General features: G+C 43.3%; 1 protein-coding gene across 9 annotated transcripts in view; it reads right to left on the minus strand.

Annotated features, from left to right (window-relative positions):
* The window catches only part of RALB (RAS like proto-oncogene B), an 85614-nt gene that overhangs the window by 20500 nt on the left and 39019 nt on the right, over positions 1–26095 (minus strand). For all 9 annotated transcript variants that reach the window (XM_040228949.1, XM_040228953.1, XM_040228954.1 and 6 more), the window contains 2 exons: positions 8438–8596; positions 374–582 (listed from right to left, as the gene is read on the minus strand). In XM_040228949.1, coding sequence (XP_040084883.1) covers positions 374–582; positions 8438–8596 — 368 coding nt within the window. The remainder of the gene's footprint in view (positions 1–373; positions 583–8437; positions 8597–26095) is intronic.

Below are 26095 nucleotides of genomic sequence, written 5' to 3' on the forward strand. Positions count from 1 at the left end.
TTTTAGCAAAATTATGAAAAGAGGTAAAGATCGTTAACTCTCACCAACCCCTGCCTCTCAGGATTTACATGAAAACAAAAACAACAGGTTCCTGACTGTATGGAATGGTTTTGTCCTCTTTAGGAACAACAGATCCTTCATTAAGATCATTTATATTTGGAAATTATAAACCAAGGAAGCCCAAAGAGAGTGTAACAAACGATGAGCTATAATGTGCCAAGATCCATAAAGCCCAAGAAAGTTCTTTAGATAGATTTCTTCCTGATAAGAAGGCTCAACCCTGGAGGTGTATGCTTAACCCCAAACTCCTTCCAAGGCTGAGACACGACCGAGGGCACAGGGCTTGCTGGAGGCTATTTCTGGTCAAACGCACCTGAACTCGGCAGTTGCTGTGAATGACTCGTGCTCGGTGATGGAGAACACGAGCAGGAAGCCCTCCCCACTCCGGAAGTAGTTGTCACGGATGGCCGCATAGTCCTCCTGTCCCGCCGTGTCCAGGATGTCTATCTGCACTTCTTCCCCATCGAGGACCACTTTCTTCCTGTAACTGTCAGCCTTGGTAGGTTCGTAGTCCTCCACGAACTGAGCAAACAGACAACACGATCAGTAATTAACAAAGTTCTAAGAGAGAAGAAAAGCTGCCAAAAAAATAGATTTCAATATATGGGCACTTTGCTTGTTATCAACTGAGTACTGAGTGTGGATAATTATCATACCATGTGTAAGGCACTATAAAATAAAGATAATCCCTTATGTAGTATTTCTGTTCTTTGCTCCTTTCAATTCTACCATTTAAAAATTTTGTTTAAAAACAGTAAGAGCAGATATTCCCATTTTACAGATGAGGACACCAAGCAGAGAGCAGAATGCTTGGCAATATTCTTGTCAGTATATAATTATAATTAAACACTAGTGATGGTAAGAAATGGAAGCTCTTATTCATAATCAATAGAATTATAAAACTCATCTGAAAAGTAATTGGTCAAGAGGCACCAAGAGGCTTAAATAACTGTACAACAAGATAAACTCCAAATGGGTCAAGATTAGACGTTAACAACAAAACACTCGAGAACTAGAAGAAAACATAGGTGAAATCCCTTTTATTACCTTGAAGTGGGGAAGGCCTTTTTAACTATGACTCAAAATCCAGAAGCCATGTAAGAAAAAATTGATAAATTAGACTACATAAAAAAGTTTAAAACTTCTGTATGGCTCAACACACTATAAACAAAGACAAACGGCAAACAGGGAAAGAGTATTTAAAGCCACATCACAAAGAGCCATATGTTAACTAGAAACAGGGAGAGACAAAAGACCAAGCTGACGGGGGAAAGTGACAGCAGACAATACGCAAAAATAAATATATACGATGCTAAACACAGGAAAAGATGTTCATACCCACTAATAAAATAAGAATGGTAACTACATAGAGATACCATTTTTCACCTACCAGACTGGCAAAAAGTCCCAAAGTCTGACAACATACTCTGGGGAAAAGGCCCTCTTGCACATTGCTAGTGGGAGGAGACAACAATATAGTCTGTATGGAGACAAATATGGCAACACCTGATCAAGCTAGACAAGGTTCGTCCTCCTTCCAGGAATCTAATTTACAGACACATGTGCACAGGAACACACAAGGTTATTCACTGTGGTACCACACGTAGCAACAAAAGGGTAAAAACCACCCCACTGCCCAGGCCAGGGATCCACACAGCGGAATACTATGCAGCCACTAAAAAAAGAGAAGAAGCACCCTGGGAGGACAAAGCAAAATAAAAGCTGTTAAACAGGAAAACTGAAACAAACGAATGTGAATGAATATATTAAATGGTAATGTAGCCCAGCAGAGAAATAAAGTAATTCAAGAGACTTTAAGACAGAATATCTGGATAGAATACATCCCACTAAAAGAGACTAAAGACAAAAAAATTTCAAAGAAATGTTAAACTTCTTTCAGTGGTTACATTATTTAGTAATTATGACACAGCTATTTTCTTTATATTGCATCATTCATAAAATAAGTATTTTAATGTTATAAGTCAGGATATTCGGGGATAATTTTAATGAAAGCAATGTACTATTAAAATTGACTTCATGCTGGTATAACTAGATATCCACATGTGAAAAAATGAACTTGGGACCCTTATTTCACATCACATACAAAAATTAACGCAAAATGGAGCAAAGACTTAAATACAAGAGCTGAAAATATAAACTCTTAGAAGAAAACATAAGGTAGAAATCTTCATAACGTTGAATTTAGCAATGCCTTCTTAGATATGACACCAAAAGCACAAGCAGCAAAAGGGAAAATAGATAAACTGGACTTTATCAAAATTTTTAAATTTTATGCTTTGAAAGACACCACCAAAGTCAAAATACAATCCACAGGATGGTAGAAAATATCTGTAAAGACTGTATCTAATAAGGAACTAGTATTCAGAATATATAAATAACTCTTAAACTCAGTAAGAAAACAATTTTAAAGTTAAATACCGATTTTAAAATGGGCAAAGGAAGAAAAAACCAAATGAAATGAAAAAGAAAATAGACAAAGGATCTGAACAGACATTATCCAAGGAAGATATACAAATGGCCAAAAAACACATGAAAAGATGCTCAGCCTGACTAGTCATTAGGAAAATACAAATCAAAACCCTGAGCTACTACTCCATAGCCACTAATACTTTGGCCACCTCATGTGAAGAGTTGACTCATTGGAAAACACTCTGATGCTGGGAGGGATTGGGGGCAGGAGGAGAAGGGATGAGGATGAGATGGCTGGATGGCATCACCGACTCGATGGACATGAGTCTGAGTGAACTCCGGGAGTTGGTGATGGACAGGGGGGCCTGGCGTGCAGCAATTTATGGCATCACAAAGAGTAGGACACGACTGAGCGACTGAACTGAAGATGCTGTAATCAAAAAGATGGACAATAACAAGCATTGGTGGGAAATGGAGAAATTATAACCCTCATAAATTGTAAAATGGTGTGGCTACTGCGAACAGTTTTGCAGTTCCCAAAAAGTTAAACAGAGTTACCATATAATCCAGCAAATTTCACACCGAGGTACACACCCAAGAGAATGTGAGGTGTCCACACAAAAACCATAGGTTAATGTTCACAGCAGCATTACCCATAATAGCCAAAGGTAGAAATAACCAAATATCAACTGACAAATGAATATACAAAATATGGCATATCCAGACAATGGAATATTATTCAGTCGTAAAAAGTAAGGAAATAGATTCATGCTACAACCTGGATGAACCCTGACAAATTTTGGTAAGTAAAATGAAGCCAGACACAAAAGATCATATATGAGTCTATTTACATGAAACGTGTAGAACAGACAAGTCTGTGGAAACAGAAAGCAGATTCATGGTGGCCAGGGCTGCGGGAGTGGGTGGAGGGTGACGGCCCGTGGGTATTAGGTTTCTTTGAGGGGAATGGGAACTTTCTGGAATTACATAAGTGGTAATGGTTGCACAGTTTTGTAAATATACTTAAAAAACCACTGAATTGTACACTTAAAAGGGTCAATTTTATGGTATGTGAATTATACTGCGATTTTTTAAAAAAGAAATGGAACACTGATACAACTGTAACACTGGATGAACTTTGGAAAGGTGATGCTCAGTGAAACAAACAGCATAAAGGTCACATACTAACTCCATGTATACAGAATGTCCTGAACAGCACCTCCATAGAAACAGAAAGTAGCTGCCAGGCTCAGGGTGGGGGGTGATAATAAGGAATGGCTGCGACTGTGCAGGGGCCGCTTTTTGAGGTGAAAAATATGTTCCACAATTACATCATGGTGATGGCTGCACACCCGTGTGAATACCCTAAAAATCACTCAGTGGTTCAGTAAAAGGGTGAGTTTCATGGTACATGAATTCTTCATAAAGCTATAATTTTAAAAAAATTTTAAAATCGAATTGAGGGACTTCCCTGGTGGTCCAGCGGTTAAGAACCCTCCTGCCAAAGCAGAGGACACAGTTCGATCCCCGGTCCAGGAAGACCCTACATGCCGCAGAGCAACTAGGCTTGTGTGTCGCAACTACTGAGCCCAAGCTCTAGAGCCCACATGCCACAACGCAGACCCGAAGCAGCTGAATTAACTGAGAAATGAAATTGAAAATATCAACATGAACTGATGGACCCCTTTGCAGAACGCTGAAAAAGAGCCTTGTGTTATCAACAGCTATTAATCCAAATGATTTTAATTCTAAAAGTAAAGACACTAAAAGTTTTAGTATTAATTTCTCTTACACTCATATAACAGTCTTAAAACAGAGAAAATATGAAAATTTGCCCATGCTTCATAGCAGTATCCTGTTAACACCTTTCCAAAGAGACAAATATATGACTCCCTCAAAAAAACCACCCCAACACCAAGTGTGAACTCAACACCACTGTAAAGCACCTCAGCTGCTTATTTCTGAACATTCAAGGATATATGCAGCAGGAGTTCCACCGAGTCCGCTGACACTGGAGTCCACATGTCCCCATGTGGCTGCATGGAGGTGCCTCAGTGCCAGGGAACACTGCTCATTATCAGAATATGAGCTCAGAGCCTTGACGTTGACATTTCTGTTAATAGGAGCCACCCTGCTGGTTTTGCCAGGCTGCTGGGGTTCTGTCTCAGATGCCAAGACACCAAGCCTAAGGCCAGCCTCACAAAGACCCTTCGTTCTGAGCCACCGCTCAGCTGACTACCAGCCACTGCCAGAAGTCTCAAAGCAGTTGCCACCAAAATCTCCCCATTGCCAACCTCACTTATCAGCAAAGCAAATAGCTAAAAGTCTTCATGTACATTAGACTGAGGATTAAAAAGGTGGCTCAGTTGCAAAGAACCCGGCATCCAGGGCCCCTCAGTCACCCATGTGGTAAAGGAACCTCCCCGCACTGAGCTGTCTCTGGCCAGGCCGGCTGACAGCAGCATGGCCTACTATTTAGGCTGGATGATTCCCCGTGTGGGGTCTCCTGTGCGTGTTTGGCAGCAGTCCCGCCCTCTACCCAGTGGGTGCAAACAGCTCCAGACACCGCCCATTATTCAGGGTTAGGAGGGGGCACAGAATCCCCTCCTTCATCTCCACTAATAGCTGCTCCTCTAACCCCTTCTCCTTAAGGAATCTTAATTCCTCTCCTCACCATCTCTTCTTCCCTAGCCTCTGTTACACAAGAAAAATAAGGAGTCTTTAGGAAGCAAATTACATTTTTAAGGAAAAACAAAGACTTCCATAGCAGATCCTGAGATTTGCCTCTCTCATGCAAAAATGTTGTGGTTAAATTAAAGAGATTCTGCTAGATTTCCCCAGGTTGGCCTCTAGTATATAATAAATAAAAGCAAGTGTCAGAAACAAAAGTATACAAATGCTGGAGAGGGTGTGGAGAAAAGAGAACCCTCCTACACTGTTGGTGCTGCTGCTGCAAAGTCGCTTCAGTTGTGTCTGACTCTGTGCGACCCCATAGACAGCAGCCCACCAGGCTCCACAGTCCCTAGGATTCTCCAGGCAAGAACACTGGAGTGGGTTGCCATTTCCTTCTCCAATGCATGAAAGTGAAAAGTGAAAGTGAAGTCGCTCAGTCATGTCCAACTCTTGGCGACCCCATGGACTGCAGCCTACCAGGCTCCACTGTCCACGGGATTTTCCAGGCAAGAGGACTGGAGTGGGGTGCCATTGCCTTCTCCAACACTGTTGGTGGGGGGAATGTAAATTGGTGCAACCACTATGGGGAACACTATGGAGGTTTTTCTGGAAACTAAAAATAGAACTGCCACATGATCAGGCAGTCCCACTCCTGGGCATGTATCCAGACAAGACGATACTTCAAAAAGACACATGCGCCTCTCTGTTTGCAGCAGCACTGTTCACAATAGCCAAGACATGGAAGCAACCTAAATGTCCACCCACTGACGAATGGGTAAAGAGGACGTGATACACACAGAGTGGACTGTCACTCAGCCAGAGAAGAGGATGAAATAACGCCATGTGCAGCAACATGGATGGACCTAGACATTATCACACCACGTGAAGTCAAAAAGAGAAAGATGAAGACCATATGATGTCGCTCTTAGGTGGAATCTAAAATATGACAGAAATGAGCTCATCTATGAGACAGAAACAGACTCAAAGAAATAGAATGGACCTGTGGTTTTCACGGGGGAGGCGGGCTTGGGGAGGGATAGGCTGGGAGTTTGGGATTAGCAGATGCAAACTATTATATATAGGATGGATAAAAAACAAGGTCCTACTGTATAGCAGCACAGGGAACTATATTCAATATCCTGTGATAAACCATAATGGAGAATAATATGAAAAAGAATATATGTAGAATTGAATCACTCTGCTATACAGCAGAAATCAACACAACATTATAAATCAACTATACTTCAATTAAAAAAAAAGAAACTGGTCATGCAAAAACATACAAACAAAAAGTTTCTCATGATAAGGTTCAGGGGAGTATGACTCAGGAGGTGATGGAGGTTTTGGTCTGAAGCTTATTCACTGAAGGGCACTCTTTAAAGAAACAAATACAAAATCACATATATAATATTAAATACAAAAATGATTATCTCGAAGGAGAAAAAATCACAATTCATTATACATTTTATTAAAAGTAAAAATACTCTGGTGAACCCACCCTTGGGAGTCCTTTGTGTGACAGTCTCCCCTTGACTGTAGGGGACCCCGAGACTGGCTTCGAACCAAAAGAATATGGCAGCTGTGATGAAATGACCTCATGACTACATTTCTATGTAGGAGGATCTGTCTAAACTACCAGAGATTTGCCTGCTGGCTGGGGAAGAGCTGTCTGCGGAACGGACCACACAACAGAGAACTGAGGGCAACCTCCAGGAGCCAAGGGTGCCATCCTGCATCTGCCAACAGCCAGCGAGCTGGCAGGAAGCTGGTTACCCTCCCTGCAGCCTGAGGCCCTAGGCAGTGCCCTCAGCTCAGCCAGGCTACACCCCTGACCCCTGGAAACTGGAAGTGATGGCTGTGTATAGTTTGAAGCTGCTGAAGGTATGGTAATTTATTACACAGCAACACTACAAATACCACTGACTCCCCAAATCCAGCACAATAACAATCTTGTTAGTTAACTGCCTGGCACACCTCTAGAATACTGTCCTATGTTGTATACACTTGCTGTATATGCTTGAACTATCTTGTCATATGCCAGTGATCCTGAAATATTTCCTATAGAGCATTAAAAACTCATGTAGTCTTTCTTCTAGCATAGTTGATCTAAGTTTCTCTTTGATGATGGTTTACAACTTCACAACTACGTGACACTGCTAGTAATGAAGGTTTGAGGACTCTTGGCAAATTTTAGCAACCTCTATCCATCTTCCTTTTAAGAGGCTGTAAAATCTGGAAGAATCTTCCAGACCAGTTTCTGACTCCATGTTTCGAGCCCATCCCTCCTCTGCTTCCCACACACTTTCTGTGCCTGCTGCCTTGGACACACTCATGCCAGGACATACCCCTGGCCCCACACCTCGTATCACGATGCCAGGTTGAATCAGGTGGGCGGTAGGAATAATCCTGGTGGGCAGCAGACACTGGGACAGCTGTTGATAATCCAACCACAAGCCCAGTGATGCCAAACCACACAAATGTGCCTCACTGGTCCTCTGCTAGGTGTATCCTTAATCTCACTTCCCTCAGCCATATCCCAAAATGTCACGGCTACCCAACCCCACGCTGCACAGGAGGCGGCTGGACAGGAGGTCAGAGTCTAGTGAAAGGAGAGGATGATCTTAACTGACTGTGGTGACAGTATCTTCTCTTACAAATTCTGGAAATCATGCGTCATGCAAACACACTGCCGGCAAGAGTCCTCGAGGCTCAAACTCTGGTCTGGGGGCTCTGCCACAGGACCAGCAAGTGGCCGTCAAGCAAGGACACTTGCTGCCACAGGAATCAAGCCTGTGTCATCACATTGTACTTGCGCCAGTGCCGTTACACTCAGAAAGTGATGGAAACTTGGAACTTTACCCTGACCAATGGGACAACTAGCACACACGTGATGTCTGTCACTTGAGAAAAGATGAATTTCTTACGCTGAACTCCTCTCTCGCTGTCAGTATGTCCCCCAGATCGACAGTCACAAAGCTAAGCACCTGGCTCACTTTTCAGATACACCTGTGCAAAGGCGCCCCCTATGCTCCTGTCATAATTCAATTATGGGAATAATGGGAGCAGGGACCCCAAACACCCTGTGCCAGAGCTGAAATCATCACCTAACATCAGCAGTGCAGAGCTTACTCTGGTTAGAACCTGCTGGAAAGCTGTTCAGAAGCCACTGTAACATAATTTACCCATGACTCTAATGCGCACGGGGGAACAGGCACACGAGGGACGGGGCAACAGCAGAGCCGGTGGGGAGGCAGCGTGTGCCGGCGTGTCTTACCTCATCGTACATGAACTGCAGAGTCAGGGCCGACTTGCCAACCCCTCCACTGCCAACCATGATCACCTTGTGAAGGGCCAGGGAGCTCTGGCTCTTACTCTTGTTTGCAGCCATCCTGCTGGTTTCTGCGAGACGCGGCTGGAGGACCCAGTGGAAGAGCTGCCAAGAAAAGAAACAGAGACTCAGAGGCGGTTTGGTTTCCACCCAAAGGAAATCAAATGAAAACGCTATGCTCCGTAAAAGCCTAAGCCAGATGTTCCAACAGAGAAGTCATTCATCCAGGTTCCAGGCAGAGATAAAGCCCTAACCACTCCGGAGTCATGGACCAGGAGCAGAGTGAAGGCAAGACACAGAGAGGAAACGAGCGTGCACATCTGATGCCCCATCACCAGAGAGGCAGGGAGGAGAGCCACCATCAAACCCTTGGAGGGGCCAGACAGTGACCCCGCACCATCTGTGCCATGGGAACTGCTCAGGGGCCTCAGCCTTGTTCTCTGTATCCTCATGACCCTGCCCCACCTCCAACACACACATGCACACAGCCCACCCAGGGACCAGGAGGGACTCTGAAAAGGGTGAGTAAACCTGCTTTCAACAATCAGCATCCCTTCACAATACAGGACAGTTAAAAGGAGGAAAACTCAATTTTTTACTCCACATTGATTTACACTGATGAACTAAAGTGAGTTAAACTTTTCTAAACTATTACTCAAAATCAGTTTAGCCTCATCAGAAGTGAGATGAAGTATGTAGAATAGAACAACCTTGGTGGTGTGGGAAGAGAAAGTATTCTGAATAAGTACCTTTAACACACACCTGAAACTTGGGATCTAGTTAAACTTAAAAGCTTCTGCACAGCAAAGGAAAATCATAAACAAAACAAAACAAAAAACCTACAGAATAGGTTGAAAATAAGAGAAAATATTTGCAAATGAGGCAATCAACAAGGAATTAATTTCCAAAATATAGAAACAGCTCACACAACTCAAAATCAAAAAACAACCCAGCTGGACTTCCCTGGTGGTCCAGGTGGTTCAGAATCTGCCTGCCAAGGCAGGGGACACAGGTTCAATCCCTGGTCTGGGAAGATCCCACATGTTGTGGGACAACTGAGCCCACGTGCCACAACCACTAAAACCCGAGAGCCTAGCGCCCGTGCTTCACAGCAGGGAAGACAGCACAGTGAGAAGCCAAACTGCTCGCCACAGCTAGCCCGAGAAGAGGCCTGCAGCCAGCAACAAAGACCCAGCGCAGCCAGAAATAAATACACCTTTAAAAAAAACCCAACCGAAAAATGGGCAGAACTAAACAGACACTTCTTCAAAGAAAACACACAGATGGCCAATAGACAAAGGAAAAAATGCTCACTATCACTAATTATTAAAGAATTGCAAGTGTACAAAAGTACAATGAGATACCATCTCACACTGGTCAGAATGGCCATCATCAAAAAATCTACAAACAATAAAAGCTAGAGAGGATGTAGTGAAAAGGTGCAGCCACTACGAAAAAAAGTATGAAGGCTCCTTTAAAAACTAAAAATAGAGTCGCCATATAATCTACATAAGCCAAGTGCCCATTTTTATTTTGAAAGATCTGTATGGAAAATCTCTTTAACATCTGCCAAGGCATAAGGAAAAAGGTGTGGGCTTGGCCATGTCATGGACCCAAGTCTGGTTCTATCATTTGTGAGATGTGTACCCAGATGCTTGTTACTCACTTTCTCCAAGCCAGTTTTCTTATCTGCAAACACAAGTAAACCATCACTCACCCTACAGGATTTTTCTGAGTCTTAAATGAGATAACACATGTGAAAGACCAAAGCACTGAGCCTAGCATGCAAGAGGAACTTAACAGCTGGCTTCCTTCCTACCTCATTTTAAGAGAGTTCTTTTTTCTAATTAGACATGATGGAAACGTACTTCTGACAAAGTAATTTGAAAATACCGCCAGTTGAAAAATAAAATATGTCTAAACACACATATCATTGGGTAACATAAAACATCATGTTAAATCGGTGGTTCCTATCCTTGGTGGCAAAAGGGAATCCCTGGGGAGCTTTACAAACATCCCTGGAGATTCTGATTTTGGTCTGGGCTACCCGGGAACACCTAAATGCTTCCCAGGCAATGACAGTAGATGCCGAGGTTGAGAACTTCTATTAAATGCACAGGTGAGCTCAGTAGAAAGTAAGAAATCCCCAAGTTGGGGAGAAAAAAAATCAGAGCAGTAAGAGCTGATACTTCCACAGTTCTGGATGGCTGCTGCTCTTGTCTGTATAATCAAAGCTATGGTTTTTCCAGTAGTCATGTATGGATGTGAGAGTTTGGACTGTAAAGGAAGCTGAGCCCTGAAGAATTGATGCTTTTGAACTGTGGTGCTGGAGAAGATTCTTGAGAGCCCCCTGGACAGCAAGGGGATCAAATCAGTCAACCCTAATGGAAATCAACCCTGAATATTCATTGGAAGGACTGATGCTGAAGTTCCAATATTTTGGCCACCTGATGGGAAGAGCTGATTCATTGGAAAAGACCCTGATGGTGGGAAAGACTGAAGGCAGGAGAAGAGGGCAAGAGAGGACGAGAAGGTTGGATACCAACTCAATGTACCATGAATTTGTGCAAACTCTGGGAGATAGTGAAGGACAGGGGAGCCTGGCATGCTGCAGTCCGTGGGGTCACAAAGAGTCAGACACAACTTAGTGCCTGAACAAGTACCACCACACAGGGCTTGGAGGCCAGGTGCCCCTGCCAGGTGGGCGTTAGAACCAAGACTCTTCTCAGGTGGGAATTGAGAAGCCAAGACCCCTGAAGGAATGCAAGAAGTTCCCTCTACCCTTCTGGGTTCTTCTGACTGGTCTGAGAATTAACCTGATGTGAGACAGATTAACAGAGACAATCCAACAAAGTTTAGCAGCACAGAGACCTAGGAGAGACCCATACAGACTGAATCCCTTGTTCAAATGGCCAAGGAGGATGTTGAGGGTGGGGAGAGTCAGCTCAGGCGGTTACCAGGAAAGCCCAGTAAACAAGGTAAGGTTCTCGTGTGGGTTGAAATCCTGCCTGCTTCACTGATAAGACATTCTAGAGATTCCATCATCCTCTTCCTGGTACAGCGACAGAGACACCCTTACAAATGGAGCTGTACTTGATAGTGTCAATGTTTCCTACACAAGTTTAGCTCCTATACGGTTTTTGGAATTTTTTCCATGTCTGTTGTTTCCTGGAAAACAAGCATTAGTATGCCAAAGAGACATATCTGGGGGCAGTAAATTCTGTTCCCCTACAGCAACAAGAGAGGATGAAGACAAGGAAGTTTGTCTGCCTGAGCCCTGGCCGAGGAAAGTGTGCCCTGACACTCTATAACCACAGCACTCCTCCAATGTCAGAAAGAGAGAGTAACCCCAGGCTGGTCAGGGGCTAAACACAACCCCTGAGGAGCAGGGACAGCATGCAGTGAAGACAGCTCAGGACTGCTACAACCAAAGGCCAGATAGGAGCCCACATCCTATGAGACAGTTAAGAAACTAACCACCAAGGAGAGCTGGCATCTGTGACGAGCAGGACTTTGCAGACAGCCGTTATAAAGAGTGGTATTTGATCATTTTTCACAAAGACAAAACCAAAGTGTGACGAGGACTGCATTATCAAAAGGCCAAGAGTTGAAGAGAATCATTCTGAATGTCTACAGTACTTTAAAAGTATTTACCACAGAAAGTAATAAAAATGTAGTGGGGGTGGAAAACAAACCCATCTTAGTTCACTGGCTGGGGCCCTGAAAATCAGACTGACGAAAGACAGATTAAGGAGGAAAAACCAGACGGGTGCATCTTGCACACACACAGCAGTGGTGACTCCAAGGGGACGCTTAGAACTTGGGCTCGCAGAGCATCTGAACCTGAAAACAATGAGTATTGCAGGGAAGTGACGAGACAAGCGCCAGGGGCCTGCGCTTCGAGGAGTGGGAAACCGGGCAAGGTAAACACAGGGGGCCTAAGCACGGTGCCAGCTCTAAGCAGCGCCACCTCTGGCTGATTAGGGGCCACCCCGCCCCTCCGGGTACAGAGGGGAAGGTGCAGAGTTTTTCTTTGTGTCTGTCATTTTTCAATTGCCTTCAGCTCAAATAAGCATGTCAAAGTGGCATCTCTGGGGGAGGCATACCCTGACCCCCTTCAATGCTCAGCAGAAATTTTAGAAAATACACAAAACTATCTTCAAAAAAGAAAAACATCTTGTCATCCAGAGATATTCGCTATTATCAGTATTATTTCCTGCTTGTATTTTAATCAGTATATTCTTATACTTTAATCCATATATCTGTATATAATCTTATACTTTAATTCTTATATTTAAAATCTTTCTAAGATCATATATATATATGTAGGTTTTCTTTTTACTTTTCATGTATCATATCTACCTGTCTCCTTAAGCAGAGAAGACTGAACATAATCATACCTTTTCTGGATGATTTAAGGATCACCATCTCTATGGAAACCAGCTGTGTGACCAACCTTGGGCTGCTCCAGGTGGGATCACATGTCTGCTTGCTCCCCTCAGGCTGGATCCTCAGTCCACTCCTCCTTTTCTTTTTAAAAAAAAAATATTATTTATTTGGCTGCTTCAGGTCTTCTTGTGGCATATGGGAATCTAGTTCCGTGGACCAGGGATCGAACCTGGGCCCCCAGTGTTGGGAGCGTGGAGTCTTAGCCACTGGACTGCCAGTTCAGCTCAGTTGCTCAGTCGTGTCTGACTCTTTGCGACCCCATGAATCACAGCACACCAGGCCTCCCTGTCCATCACCAACTCCCAGAGTTCATGCAAACTCATGTCCATCAAGTTGGTGATGCCATCCAGCCATCTCATCCTCTGTCGTCCCCTTCTCCTGCTGACCCAATCCCTCCCAGCATCAGAGTCTTTTCCAGTGAGTCAACTCTTCACATGAGGTGGCCAAAGTACTGGAGTTTCAGCTTAAGCATCAGTCCTTCCAATGAACACCCAGGACTGATCTCCTTTAGAATGGACTGGTTGGACCTCCTTGCAGTCCAAGGGACTCTCAAGAGTCTTCTCCAACACCACAGTTCAAAAGCATCAATTCTTCGGCGCTCAGCTTTGTTTATAGTCCAACTCTCACATCCATACATGACCACTGGAAAAACCATAGCCTTGACTAGATGGACCTTTGTTGGCAAAGTAATGGCTCTGCTTTTCAATATGCTATCTAGGTTGGTCATAACTTTCCTTCCAAGGAGTGTCTTTTAATTTCATGGCTGCAGTCACCATCTGCAGTGACTTTGGAGCCCAAAAAAAATAAAGTCTGACACTGTTTCCACTGTTTCCCCATCTATTTCCCATGAAGTGATGGGACCGGATGCCATGATCTTCGTTTTCTGAATGTTGAGCTTTAAGCCAACTTTTTCACTCTCCTCTTTCACTTTCTTCAAGAGGCTTTTTAGCTCCTCTTCACTTTCTGCCATAAGGGTGGTGTCATCTGCATATCTGAAGTGATTGATATTTCTCCTGGCAATCTTGATTCCAGCTTGTGCTTCTTCCAGTCCAGCGTTTCTCATGATGTACTCTGCATAGAAGTTAAATAATCAGGGTGACAATATACAGCCTTGATGTACTCCTTTTCCTGTTTGGAACCAGTCTGTTGTTCCATGTCCAGTTCTAACTGTTGCTTCCTGACCTGCATAGAGGTTTCTCAAGAGGCAGGTCAGGTGGTCTGGTATTCCCATCTCTTTCAGAATTTTCCACAGTTTTTGTGATCCACACAGTCAAAGGCTTTGGCATAGTCAATAAAGCAGAAATAGATGTTTTTCCGGAACTCTCTTCCTTTTTCCATGATCCAGCGGATGTTGGCAATTTGATCTCTGGTTCCTCTGCCTTTTCTAAGACCAGCTTGATGTCTGGAAGTTCACCGGACTACCAGGGAAGTCCCAATTCCCCCTTTTCCAATTATGTGCTTTTTAATAAGTGTTCTAAGCAATTAACTAGAAAATTAAGCACATTTGAATTGTGACTAAAATAGTGTAAGTGGGACGAGGAGCAGGCCTCCCCAAAGGCTCAGGTGGTGAAACTGCTTTTGACCGAATTTCTGGGCCACGACCTTCTCTCACTACAGGGCTGAGGCCGGTGCCTGAGGCTGGAAACTCCAGAACACCAGCCTGCCACATGATTTCTCTGAAGGAACCTTGCTTCCATGAATTATTATAGTTGTATGAAAATAGAGAAATCCTTTTCCAGATTAGAGGCAGGGGTGCTTTCAAACACATGTAGACATCTAATTCTGAGCTGTTATTTTCAAAACGCAAAGTCAGTTTCTCTAGAAGAAACAATAATAAATGTACTGAGGACTGGTTTGACAAATCCACAGGTAATGCCAAAGTGTCTGTGCTCAGAGCTCAAGAACTGAAATAACCATGGTGGCTATACAGTCTGTATGACCCGTGAGCACCTGACATGAAGAGGGAGAGGGCAGGAGGATCAGCCGTGTCCCCGGCCCTGGACCTGACCTGGAAATGGCAGGTGCCAACCCTCCAGACTCCTGTCCCTGGAGACGATAAACCCCTATTTGTTTAAGTCATTCTGAGTCTCTTTATTGTTACTTGTACCGAAAGCATTTCAGAAGGACTCTCTGCACTCAAGAAACTCAAAGTCTAGTAATTAGTTACAGAAGCTGAGTGAATGATTCTAGTGTGGGGTGACAGATTCTATGGCAGAAGTACAGAGGAGGGACTTCCAAACCAGAGAAGGTCAGGGGACGTGACCCTCAGTCCTGCAGGAGAACTGAGCCCTGAAGGAAGTGGCCACAGAGGCTACAGAAGTATAGAGGAGGGACTTTCAAGCCAGAGCAGAAGGTAGACGTGACCCTCAGTCCTGCAGGAGAACTGAACCCTGAAGGAAGTGGCTACAAAGGGGGAGAAATACCAGGAAGAAAACACGGCAGTGAGGCTCAGGAAGGTCACATTGATGATTTCATGCTTATAACAGAGAAGCTTCACCAATAAATGTGTTCTTAAAAAACAACACAGCAGTCTTTTCCCCCAACATTTTATTATGAAAAGTTCCAAGTTTTCAGAAAAGTAGAAAGAGTTGCATGGAGAACCCATATTCTTATCACCTGGATTCTACAGTCAACACGTTGCCACTTTTGCTTTATCGCAGACCCAGTCACCGGGCATCCCTCTCCCCATCCTTCAATCCACTTGGCTTTCTCACGTGTTTCCATGGAAGCTGCAGACATCGGTACCTGCCATCCCTAACCAGCAGACATCTGTTTTTTACAAAGCAATTATACCTCTCCCAGAACTCTTAATCTCTTTTCATGAACTGTTTGAGTTCGTCACCAATACCCAAAAGCCACAACGCAGACTTTCCTTCGGGGTCCATAACACCAAGTCCTAGCAAGTTCACACCTTAGAGTAGGAGGTCTTTTACTGGGGACTCGAGAAACACACCAGCAGACACCCTTTACTATGTCTCTACCCACCAACAGGAAAGCTCTAAAGCAAGCTTCATTTTTTGTCCAAAAAACATGTAAACACGACTCTGTGCTAAGCTGTGCATCTCTGCCCTTAGAAAACTCAGTCTAAGGAAAGATATATAAACAGAGCATGGAAACAGAACTGCCCACATGCAGTGATAAAGATGGGCCAAGGTCTGATGGAAAGTGTAATGAACTCTGGGAAAAGAAGTAGGGAAATGTTCAACACTGAGTCTGAGTTCATTCAGCAGTGGGCGTGAGAGAGGGATGCTCTCCACTTGGAACAGACGGCGCGTGCCAAGCACTGGAGGCAGGCAGCATCTTGGCGGGTCCTGATGTCACGCGACAGTGAAGCACAGGTGTGAGGCAGCAAAGTGCCAGGTGTTGTGTCTCAAAAGCTAGATTGTTCATTTACACACGTGTCTGCTGTCACTTCAGTTGTGTCCGACTCTTTGTGACCCTGTGGACTGTAGCCCATCAGGCTCCTCTGTCCTTGGGATTCTCCAGGCAAGAATACTGGAGTGGAGGTGCCACGCCCCCCTCCAGGGCATCTTCCCAACCCAGGGACCAAACCTGCAACTCTTTCGCCTCCTACGCTGGCAGGCAGATTCTTTACCACTAGAGCCACCTGTGAAGCCCTGTTCATCTACAAATGAACCTAAAACACTGTCTTTAGAAGCATATCCTACAGAAGCAGGGGGCCACTGCAGGGTGCGTCCCCCAACCCAACCTCACTGTAAGGCTTTGGGTCAGTAAGAATGAACATGTACCCTCCCATACAGAAAATCAAGACACCTTCATTTAGATGGCTTGGCAGGGAAGCAGAGAGCTGGGCAATGCTTGTCCTATGTAATGTTCTATAGGATTCAGTAGTATTAGATTGGGCTCCCTACCACTTAGTGTTGATTCAAATACAAGAACACATATTTATCTGAGAGGTAAAATTCTGAAAGTAAATCATGATATACAAACATAAACCATGCAAATGTTATGAGGAAGGGGTGGTTTCTACTGCACCCCAATCCCCTGGGCTAACATGGTCATGAGTCTTTCCTAGGCTGGAAGAAAACAAATTGGAAGGTAGAGTCAAAATGAAAAATATAGTACCTTGTCTGTATCATAGGGTTGTCATAAAAATCAAATGAGAATTTGAAAATTCAGGAACAAATTCACTCGTCAGTCCTCACAGAATTCAATTGTCCTGGGTAACACGGTGCACAAACGCACACAGGGAGTGATCCAACACTTCACGTGTACCAAGAGCGGCATTTCGCACTTTTTCTCCAGATAGTAACCTGGATATTACTAATACACCATCATCATAATATTTCAGTCTCTCAGAATATTATTCATGTTTTTAATCCTTGGGATAATCAAAATGGGAGAAAATCCTAAACCTGGGACACTTTAAGCACCAAAATAATTAACGGGCAGTAAGGAAAGCAGACACTAAAAAATGAGAAATTCATGAATCCATACCTATAAAAAATATTAAACAAGGGAGACAGGAGGGCTCCCCCTTAGGGAAGAATGCCAACAGCAGGCAAATCAACATAGGGGTTCAGTTCAGTCACTCAGTCGTGTCTGACTCTTTGCGACCCCATGAATCGCAGCACGCCAGGCCTCCCTGTCCATCACCATCTCCCAGAGTTCACTCAGACTCATGTCCATTGAGTCAGTGATGCCATCCAGCCATCTCATCCTCGGTCGTCCCCTTCTCCTCCTGCCCCCAATCCTTCCCAGCATCAGAGTCTTTTCCAATGAGTCAACTCTTCGCATGAGGTGGCCAAAGTACTGGAGTTTCAGCTTTAGCATCATTCCTTCCAAAGAAATCCCAGGGCTGATCTCCTTCAGAATGGACTGGTTGGATCTCCTTTTAGTCCAAGGGACTCTCAAGAGTCTTCTCCAACACCACAGTTCAAAAGCATCAATTCTTTGGCGCTCAGCCTTCTTCACAGTCCAACTCTCACATCCATACATGACCACAGGAAAAACCATAGCCTTGACTAGACGGACCTTAGTCGGCAAAGTAATGTCTCTGCTTTTGAATATGCTATCTAGGTTGGTCATAACTTTTCTTCCAAGGAGTAAGCGTCTTTTAATTTCATGGCTGCAGTCACTATCTGCATTGATTTTGGAGCCCCCCAAAATAAATTCTGACACTGTTTCCACTGTTTCCCCGTCTATTTCCCATAGGAGTGGGGAAGTGAAAAAAGCAAAAAATCAACATTTTGCAGCTATCAGAGTAAAGACTGATTCAGGCAAGAATGGTGAGTAGATGCTAAATCTAAAGGGGAGATTGAGATGAGGAACAGGATATATGCACGGTCTTCAAGTGTCTCCACAAATTACTTATGAATCAGACTCTGCACTTTAGTATAGGAGCACTATTCTAAGTGTCAAGACAACTCCCAACTGTTCATACCACTTCCTGTTACAATCCAAACTAGAAACAACCCGATCTAAATTAGGTCATGAAGGACCCTCCCCCCAAAACAGCATTCTCAGATATAAGGAGCACAGGAAACAGATGGATTGCAGGGACAGTAAATGCTGAATACGAAAAAAGAAGAGCGCAGTGATGCCATCTCTGCAGGCAACATCATTTCCATTAACACTGAAAATCCTGTCTCTCAGCACCTAACATCTATTATTACATCTAACACAAAATATTACATCATTGTGACAAAATGACTGTATATGTGGATATGCATGAGGATAGAAATTGACAGCACTGAGTTCCTACATCACTGTCTTTTTAATGATATGATACAAACTTCTGATTTGTAAATAGTCTCACACACATTCCCTGGACAGAGAGGTAGGTAGTATCTTGTTCATGTGTGTGTCTCCAGGGCCTAGAGAGAATCAGAGACCTAGACATGCCCAGAGAATGAATAAAGAATGAATGAACGATGAAAGAAGAGTTCTGAAAAATAAAAATGAGGACACATTTTAAACAATTTTCTGTAGTAAAAGTACATTTCTCATCTACTTGTCAAGGAGACATTGGCTCGAATGCTACATTGTGAACACAGATTCTAAAAGGTAAGCAATTAAAGCAGCAGCCCTCCTCAGAGGTTTTTATTATAATTTAGCAATAAATGTTGTTAGCTACAAAAATCATAATTTTTAAATGCACACGTGTGCACATGTACACAAACATGCTCAGCAGCCAATCTGAAGAGATGAGTCAAAGATGAATAATTATAGATCAGAAAGATAATAACTGCAATAGATTGAAACATATCTAGTTTGTTCACAATGATATTATACCAAAAAGTACCTTATTCATCACCTTCGGAGGACTAGTAAACAAGTCATTATTTTAAAAACTGGTAAAGGAAAAGAATTAAAAATGTTATCTTGCTTCTCTCATACCAACTGTACCAAATAATAGATGAGGCAAAGATTCCCTTAACAAAATATTCTAATTAATCAAGAACAATAAAATTTGGAATATCACCACTTTGCAACTCCTCGTGAGTTAAGAAATCAAGGTATCAGGGGGAATTCCCTGATGGTCCAGTGGTTAGGACTCTGTGCTCTCACTGACAAGAGTGCAGGTTTGATCCCTGGAAAGGGAATTAAAATCTCACAGGCTGTATGATGCAGCCAAAAAAAAGGAAAAGAAGTTGAGTATCAGTGGCTGCTAACATTACAAAAAAGATACAACTTGACATCTTGAGAAAGACACAAAACCATGAAAGATGTAGTCTTTCAAAAAAGAATAACAAAAACTTCTAAATCTAACTACTGAATTACTGGAAGTGCAGGACACAGAGGAATACGCTGAATATACCAAGACACACCATCAGTTACACAGAAGCTGTAGAAGCTCCATGCAATAAGCCGCCCAGTTTTGTCAACAAACTTCAAGAAAAGAAGATGAAGAGGGAACCTGTAAATTATGAGACCTAAGAATCATGTCCACTGATTAAAACATATGGACCTTATTTGGAGCCCAAGTTGAACACACAAACACACACATAAGAAGACTAGAGAGTTATGAGCATTTGGCTGGATTGGATGATACTAAGCAATTATTAAGTGACTACTATTTAACTTCATTACAAATGAAGCTAAATGGAATATGGAATTTGTTTCAGAGTTATCAAGGGGAAAAGAGTGAGTAGGGATGTAGAGGAAATAAGATTAGCCGTAAATTGGTCAGAAACTGTTGAAGCTGATTGATAAACACAAGGCAGTTCATTTTATTAGTCTTTGCCCTTTTGTTTAAATTTGAAAATTTCCACACTAAACAGCTTTTTAAAATAATGAGGACAAAAAAATATGAGGACAAAATATATATGCCTGGGTCCCACTCCCTTAGAGATTCCAAATTAGGCACACGGAAACGTAGGTTCTTTGTGTCCAGGTGATTCCAATTCACACATAGACTGAAAACCATCCCATTAGACTGAGTTCTTTGAGAATAGAGTCTGTATTTTGCTTACTGCAATGTCACCCATTACCTATCACAGCAAGCATATTTAAATATTAACTGAATGAACTAAGATCGGAGCCAATTTGTCACCTTAAATTTTAAAACAACTAGAATACTCATCTGGGTGGAACCAATCTGGAATTCCTACTTTCTAATAACTGTTAGCTGACAATCTCACAGTTAACAGTATGCTACCACCTTTGCTTTTTCAAGGGCCATGGTTCATTGCTATCTTAAGAAAATTGATTCACTTTTCACAAACTGATTCAAAATTATTTTCCTGATTTTTCTAGTATCCTGGTGGAGATGAGAAATACCATCACTCAGCTCTTTGATGTCATCCCTAGAGATGATCTCTTTATTTTTCATTCAGCCCATCAAATGAATTCTTTTCCTCTTCATATTCACCACCTAACCAGAGAAGCTTATTCACCACAGACTTTTCTACTGAGCTTCTGTTCTTCAAATTCAAGTACTATAATTATCTCCATATATTCACTCTGCAGTTGTAAAGCCTATAGAAATAGAGGATCCCTGAGTTAAAAAGAAAGTTTTTAAAAGACTGTCTTGGGAAAGTGTAGAATTTTACCAAGGATAGGGCAAAATCATGAAGGTTTAGAACAAATGCTCACTTCCAAATAATGAAATAAATTTAAAGAAACAAAGTGATTCTGATTTGAAAATTCATTCTTGAACTTTCACAATTAGAACAGAGTAGAGGAGACTTCCCTGGTAGTCTAGTGGTTGAGAATCTGCCTTCTAATGCAGGATACATGGGTTCAATCCCTGGTTGGGGAACTTAAGATCTCACATGCTGTGGGGGCAGCTAAGCCCACACACTGCCACTAGACAGCCCACAGGCCATGAAAGAGAAGCCCCTGAAGACCCGCAGAGCTGAAAAAAGAAGGAACAGACAGAAACTCTACACACCAGGGAACATGTCTGTTAACACTTTCAAATTATATCAATACCTAAATTTTAATTTTTACTAAATCAGGTTTGGAACATTATTAGAGTATTTATAGCAACATTTTGGAATCCTACCTTAAATCATCCATAAAAACAAATGGGTAAGCCATGTTACATCATAAATTCCAATTTATGTTTCAATTTTTGATGGATACACTCCCAGGACTAAATTATTCCTTTAGTTTCCTAATGGTGGTCTGCTTATCAATCTTTATAGGGGAAAAAGTACAAATTGCTTCATCTTCTCTCAACGAAACCTAGAAATTCAATTCAAGGTGGTATTTTACAGATTTGCTTACACACTCAAATCTTCCATATGACATGTGTGGTGGGAGAACATGTCTATGGCAAGACTGCATGTCTCCAGAAGCAATGTTGTCAAACCACACATTTAATCACCCAGTACAACAATGGGTGTGTACTTTCATATGCTATTTTATTTCTTTCCATAAATCACTAAGCTTCTCCAAAGCTCTCCCAACTCTCCTCCAAAATAAAAAAAGCAGAGGACTGCTTACAATAATAACACATTAAGAATAACAGGCCCTTTGCGTAATCTCCAAAATATTCAAACAGCTCATACAACTCAACAACCAACCCGATCAAAAAATGTGCAAAAGATCTTAATAGACATTTCTGCAAAGAAGACATACAGAAGGCACATGAAAAGATGCTCAGTGTCACGAATTATTAGAAAAATGCTAATCAAAACTACAGTGAGATACCACCTTACACAGGTCAAAACAACCATCATCAAAAACTCTATGAAGAATAAATGCTAGAGAGGGTGTACAGAAAAGGGAGGCCTCCTGTACTGTTAGTCGCTCAGGTGTGCCCGACTCTTTGCCACCCCATGGCCTGCAGCCCACAGGCTCCTGTGTCCATGAGATTTCCCAGGCAAGGATACTGGAGTCAGTTAGCCATTTCCTTCTCCAGGGGATCTTCCCAACCCAGGGATCGAACACGGGTCTCCTGTACTGTTGGTGGGGATGCAAATAGATGTAGCTAGTATGGAGGTTCCTTAAAAATCTACAAACAGAACTACCATATGATCTAGCAATTCCAGTCCTGGACGTATATCCCAACAAAACTTTAATTTGAAACAATACATGCACCCCCCTATGTTCATAGCAGCACTGTTCATGATAGCCAAGACACAGAACCAAACTAAATGTCAATTAGCAGATGAATGGACAAAGAAGATGGTATATATACCCAATGGAATACTACTCAGCCATAAAAAGACAAAATAACGCCATTTGCAGCAACATGGATGCAAGTAGAGATTATCATACTAAATGAAAAAGACAAATACCATATAATGTCACTTATACATGGAATCTAAAATACGGCATAAAAGAACCTAACTACAAAACAGAAACAGACTCACAGGCGCAGAGAACAGACGGTGGCCGCCACGGTGGGGAGAGGGAGAAAGAGGACTGGAAGTTTGGGGTTAGCAGATGCAGACTATTACACAGGAAATGGAAACCAATAAAGTCCTACCATATAGCACAGGGAACTCTATCCATCTCCTGAGATAAATAATAGTGGAAAAGAATAAAAGGAATGTGTGTGTGTATATATACACATACGTGTACATATGTATGTGTGTACTTTGCCATGGCAAAGTACAGGTGGTAAAATGAATTTTAAAAAGATTTCACTGCGTAACACACAACATACACAATTAAAGTACTGTCTGCCTAGCATCCTTTTCCAGAGACGGCTCCCCTCCTCCAGCCTCATGGCTGTTACAGGAGGAGGACAGGGCTGAGGCAGATGAGAGATCCATGTTAGTATCTGGCCCCATCCCGGGCGGGATGCTGATTCCAAGGAGGGCACCTGACCCAAGTTTGGGTGGGAGGCTGAGAGGCTGGGTCCATGGCGGCTGCAGCTGGGAGAGGAGCCCTGGGGCAGAGCTAAGAGAGAAGCAGGAACCACTGAGGCCCTTCAAACCGTGCACTGCTCCTTCCAAAAGGAGGGCAGTCTCCCAGCTGGGATTTGGGAATGTCAGTCATCTGATTTTTTATGAGGCACCAGAAATCTGGGTTTTTATATGCAATCTCCCTTTTTTCAACATCAGTAACTCAAATCTGTTTTTAAAAGCACTGTGAGCAAACAAAGCATGTCTGCAGGCCACTCAGTTTCACAAACTGACAGCTGTCCTTTTTGCCAAGTAGTAGAAGCTGATCTACAGCAAGAAAGAGGGACAGAGCCACACATGGCGAGAAACACTGGCCAGGCCCAACAACATCCGGGGTGGTGGTTCCAGCCATGCCTGAGCCCTGCACATCCTCTGCTCCTTCCTGTGGCTTCATTTTCTCGCTGAGTCAACGGCATACACTTGTACCCTCCCAGTATACCCTCCTTTGGGAAAGCAGGGGAGGCGTAAGTTAGGAGTTTGGGGTTAACATATATACTCTACTATATATTAAACAGGTAACAAACATGGACCTACTGTTCCAGCACAAGGGAACTCTACTGAACAAGTTCCAGCACAGGGAACTCTACTCAATATCTATCCTGCAATAATCTATATAATGGAAAAGAATCTTCAAAAGAACACAGCTGAATCACTTGTATGCCTGAAATGTAAATCAATTATACCTCAATTTAAGGGGAAAAAACCCTCTGTGGCATGATGCTGCTTACCTGACATTTCTGTCCCTTCTTGCCAAGGCTCCAGGTGACAGCACACAGAGCTTGGAAGTGTACAAAGAACTCAAGTCCAGAAACTGAAATCCAGGCAGGGACAGGGGAAAATACATAAGAACTCAAGTCCAGAAACTGAGATCCAGGCAGGGACAGGGGAAAATACTGCCTCCTAAAGGAATAAAGCATGCACTCCAACATCAATTCCGCTGAAGGAGCTTCCAGGAAATCCCAGCACTCTGCCCCCGTATGTCAGGACTCTTGTCCACGATGACAGATGCTCCCAGGTGAAAGCAGCTTAAGCAAAAAAGTCCTGGATTGACTCACACAGCTGATGTTCAGGAACAGAGCTCGCTCCAGGGACCCAGACAGCAACTCTGGGATCCAAACTTACTCTGTTGCTGGTCCCCACAACCATCGCATCCGCCCCCATCCCCAGATCCCTCGCCATCGATGCTCAGACCTGATGCCTCCTCCTGTGGTTTTCCACAGACACCTCACGTGCTCAGAGAGGCCTCCCAGACCTCACATCCGGGGCGGGGGGCGGGCCCGGTCTTTATGTCTTTCGTTGCCCTGACTGCAGCCTGCAGTTCCTTTTTTTTTTTTTCCTACTTCCTCGTTTTTTGCTGTTTATCCCACTACAGGTGAAGCTCCATGAGGCTGGCCTCAGGGCTGCCTTTTCCCTCTCATATCCTGCCACTGTAGGGATACTTCCCTTTATCATCAAACAAAGCATGCTGCAACCTAAGTAACACGAATTTTACCCAAACTACGGTCATCATTGGAGAAGGAAATGGCAACCCTCTCCAGTATTCTTGCCTGGAGAATCCCCATGGACAGAGGAGCCTGGTGGGTTATAGTCCATGGCAGTGAAAAGAGTCGAACATGACTGAGCAACTCACACTACATAATTATGGGCATCATGAAATCTGCTGCTGCTGCTGCTGCTAAGTCAAGTCAGTCATGTCCGACTCTGTGCGACCCCATAGACGGCAGCCCACCAGGCTCCCCCGTCCCTGGGATTCTCCAGGCAAGAACACTGGAGTGGGTTGCCATTTCCTTCTCCAGTGCACAAAAGCGAATCGCTCAGCCGTGTCTGACTCTTCACTACCCTATGGACTGCAGCCTACCAGGCTCCTCTGTCCATGGGACTTCCCAGGCAAGAGAACTGGAGTGGGGTGCCATTGCCTTCTCCTCATGAAATCTAGCACATGGCATATATATGACATTTGGGGATTCATCCATATCTTATTTCTGGTCAGTCAGTTCAGTTCAGTTCAGTCGCTCGGTCGTGTCCGACTTCTGCGACCCCGTGAATCACAGCACGCCAGGCCTCCCTGTCCATCACCAACTCCCAGAGTTCACTCAAACTCATATTTATTATGACTATAAGTACCATTATTTCTGGTACTTGTAGTCAAAAGCCTAAAAACTGTAAGCCACTACTTCCTTATTTTAAAAACAAAGGCTGACAGATGAATAATATTAATATATTGTCTCAGGTTTGAGAAGTTGCCACTAAAAATTTTTAATCTCTTAAGGTTGTTATTTCAGTCTTCTTTGAACTTATTCTGAGGCTGTTGTTATTAGTGACGAGATACCCACAAAACAGATTACCAGCACCAGGTAAAGTAAGTTTATTTATTTGACAAGTCTACACGTAAACAAAAAAAACTGTAGCCTCAGTGGTCGGGTGTTTCAATCCAATGTGCAAGCTCCCTACAATTATACCAGACATACTCTAAAAATTAGAGCACCTAACTTTTATAGGAATCTCATCATTTCATCCACTGCTTTAAATGAGGATTTACAGTCACTTGATTGCTATCTGATTGGCAGTGACCTTTCTGACTGGCCATCTCTTATGTGACTTTGCCTCTTAAAAGGGAGCCAGGGCCCCTGCAGGGGACAACTGAACCTGAATGGTCAGGTGACAGGAACAGCAGGACAGCGGCTCTGAGCTCCAGGAGCTGCTGCTCACCCAGCCCAGGGTCTCTACAACCACAGGTTCATGAGGGCCACTGCTCAGCCTCCAGTAAATCTTTCTAGCAAATGAAGATGCTCAGACTGGACCTCTCTGGTTTGTTTGTACTGTCTTATTGCTT

This window comes from Oryx dammah, unplaced genomic scaffold (assembly GCF_014754425.2).
Source record: "Oryx dammah isolate SB20612 unplaced genomic scaffold, SCBI_Odam_1.1 HiC_scaffold_27, whole genome shotgun sequence".
Taxonomy (NCBI): Eukaryota; Metazoa; Chordata; class Mammalia; order Artiodactyla; family Bovidae; genus Oryx; species Oryx dammah.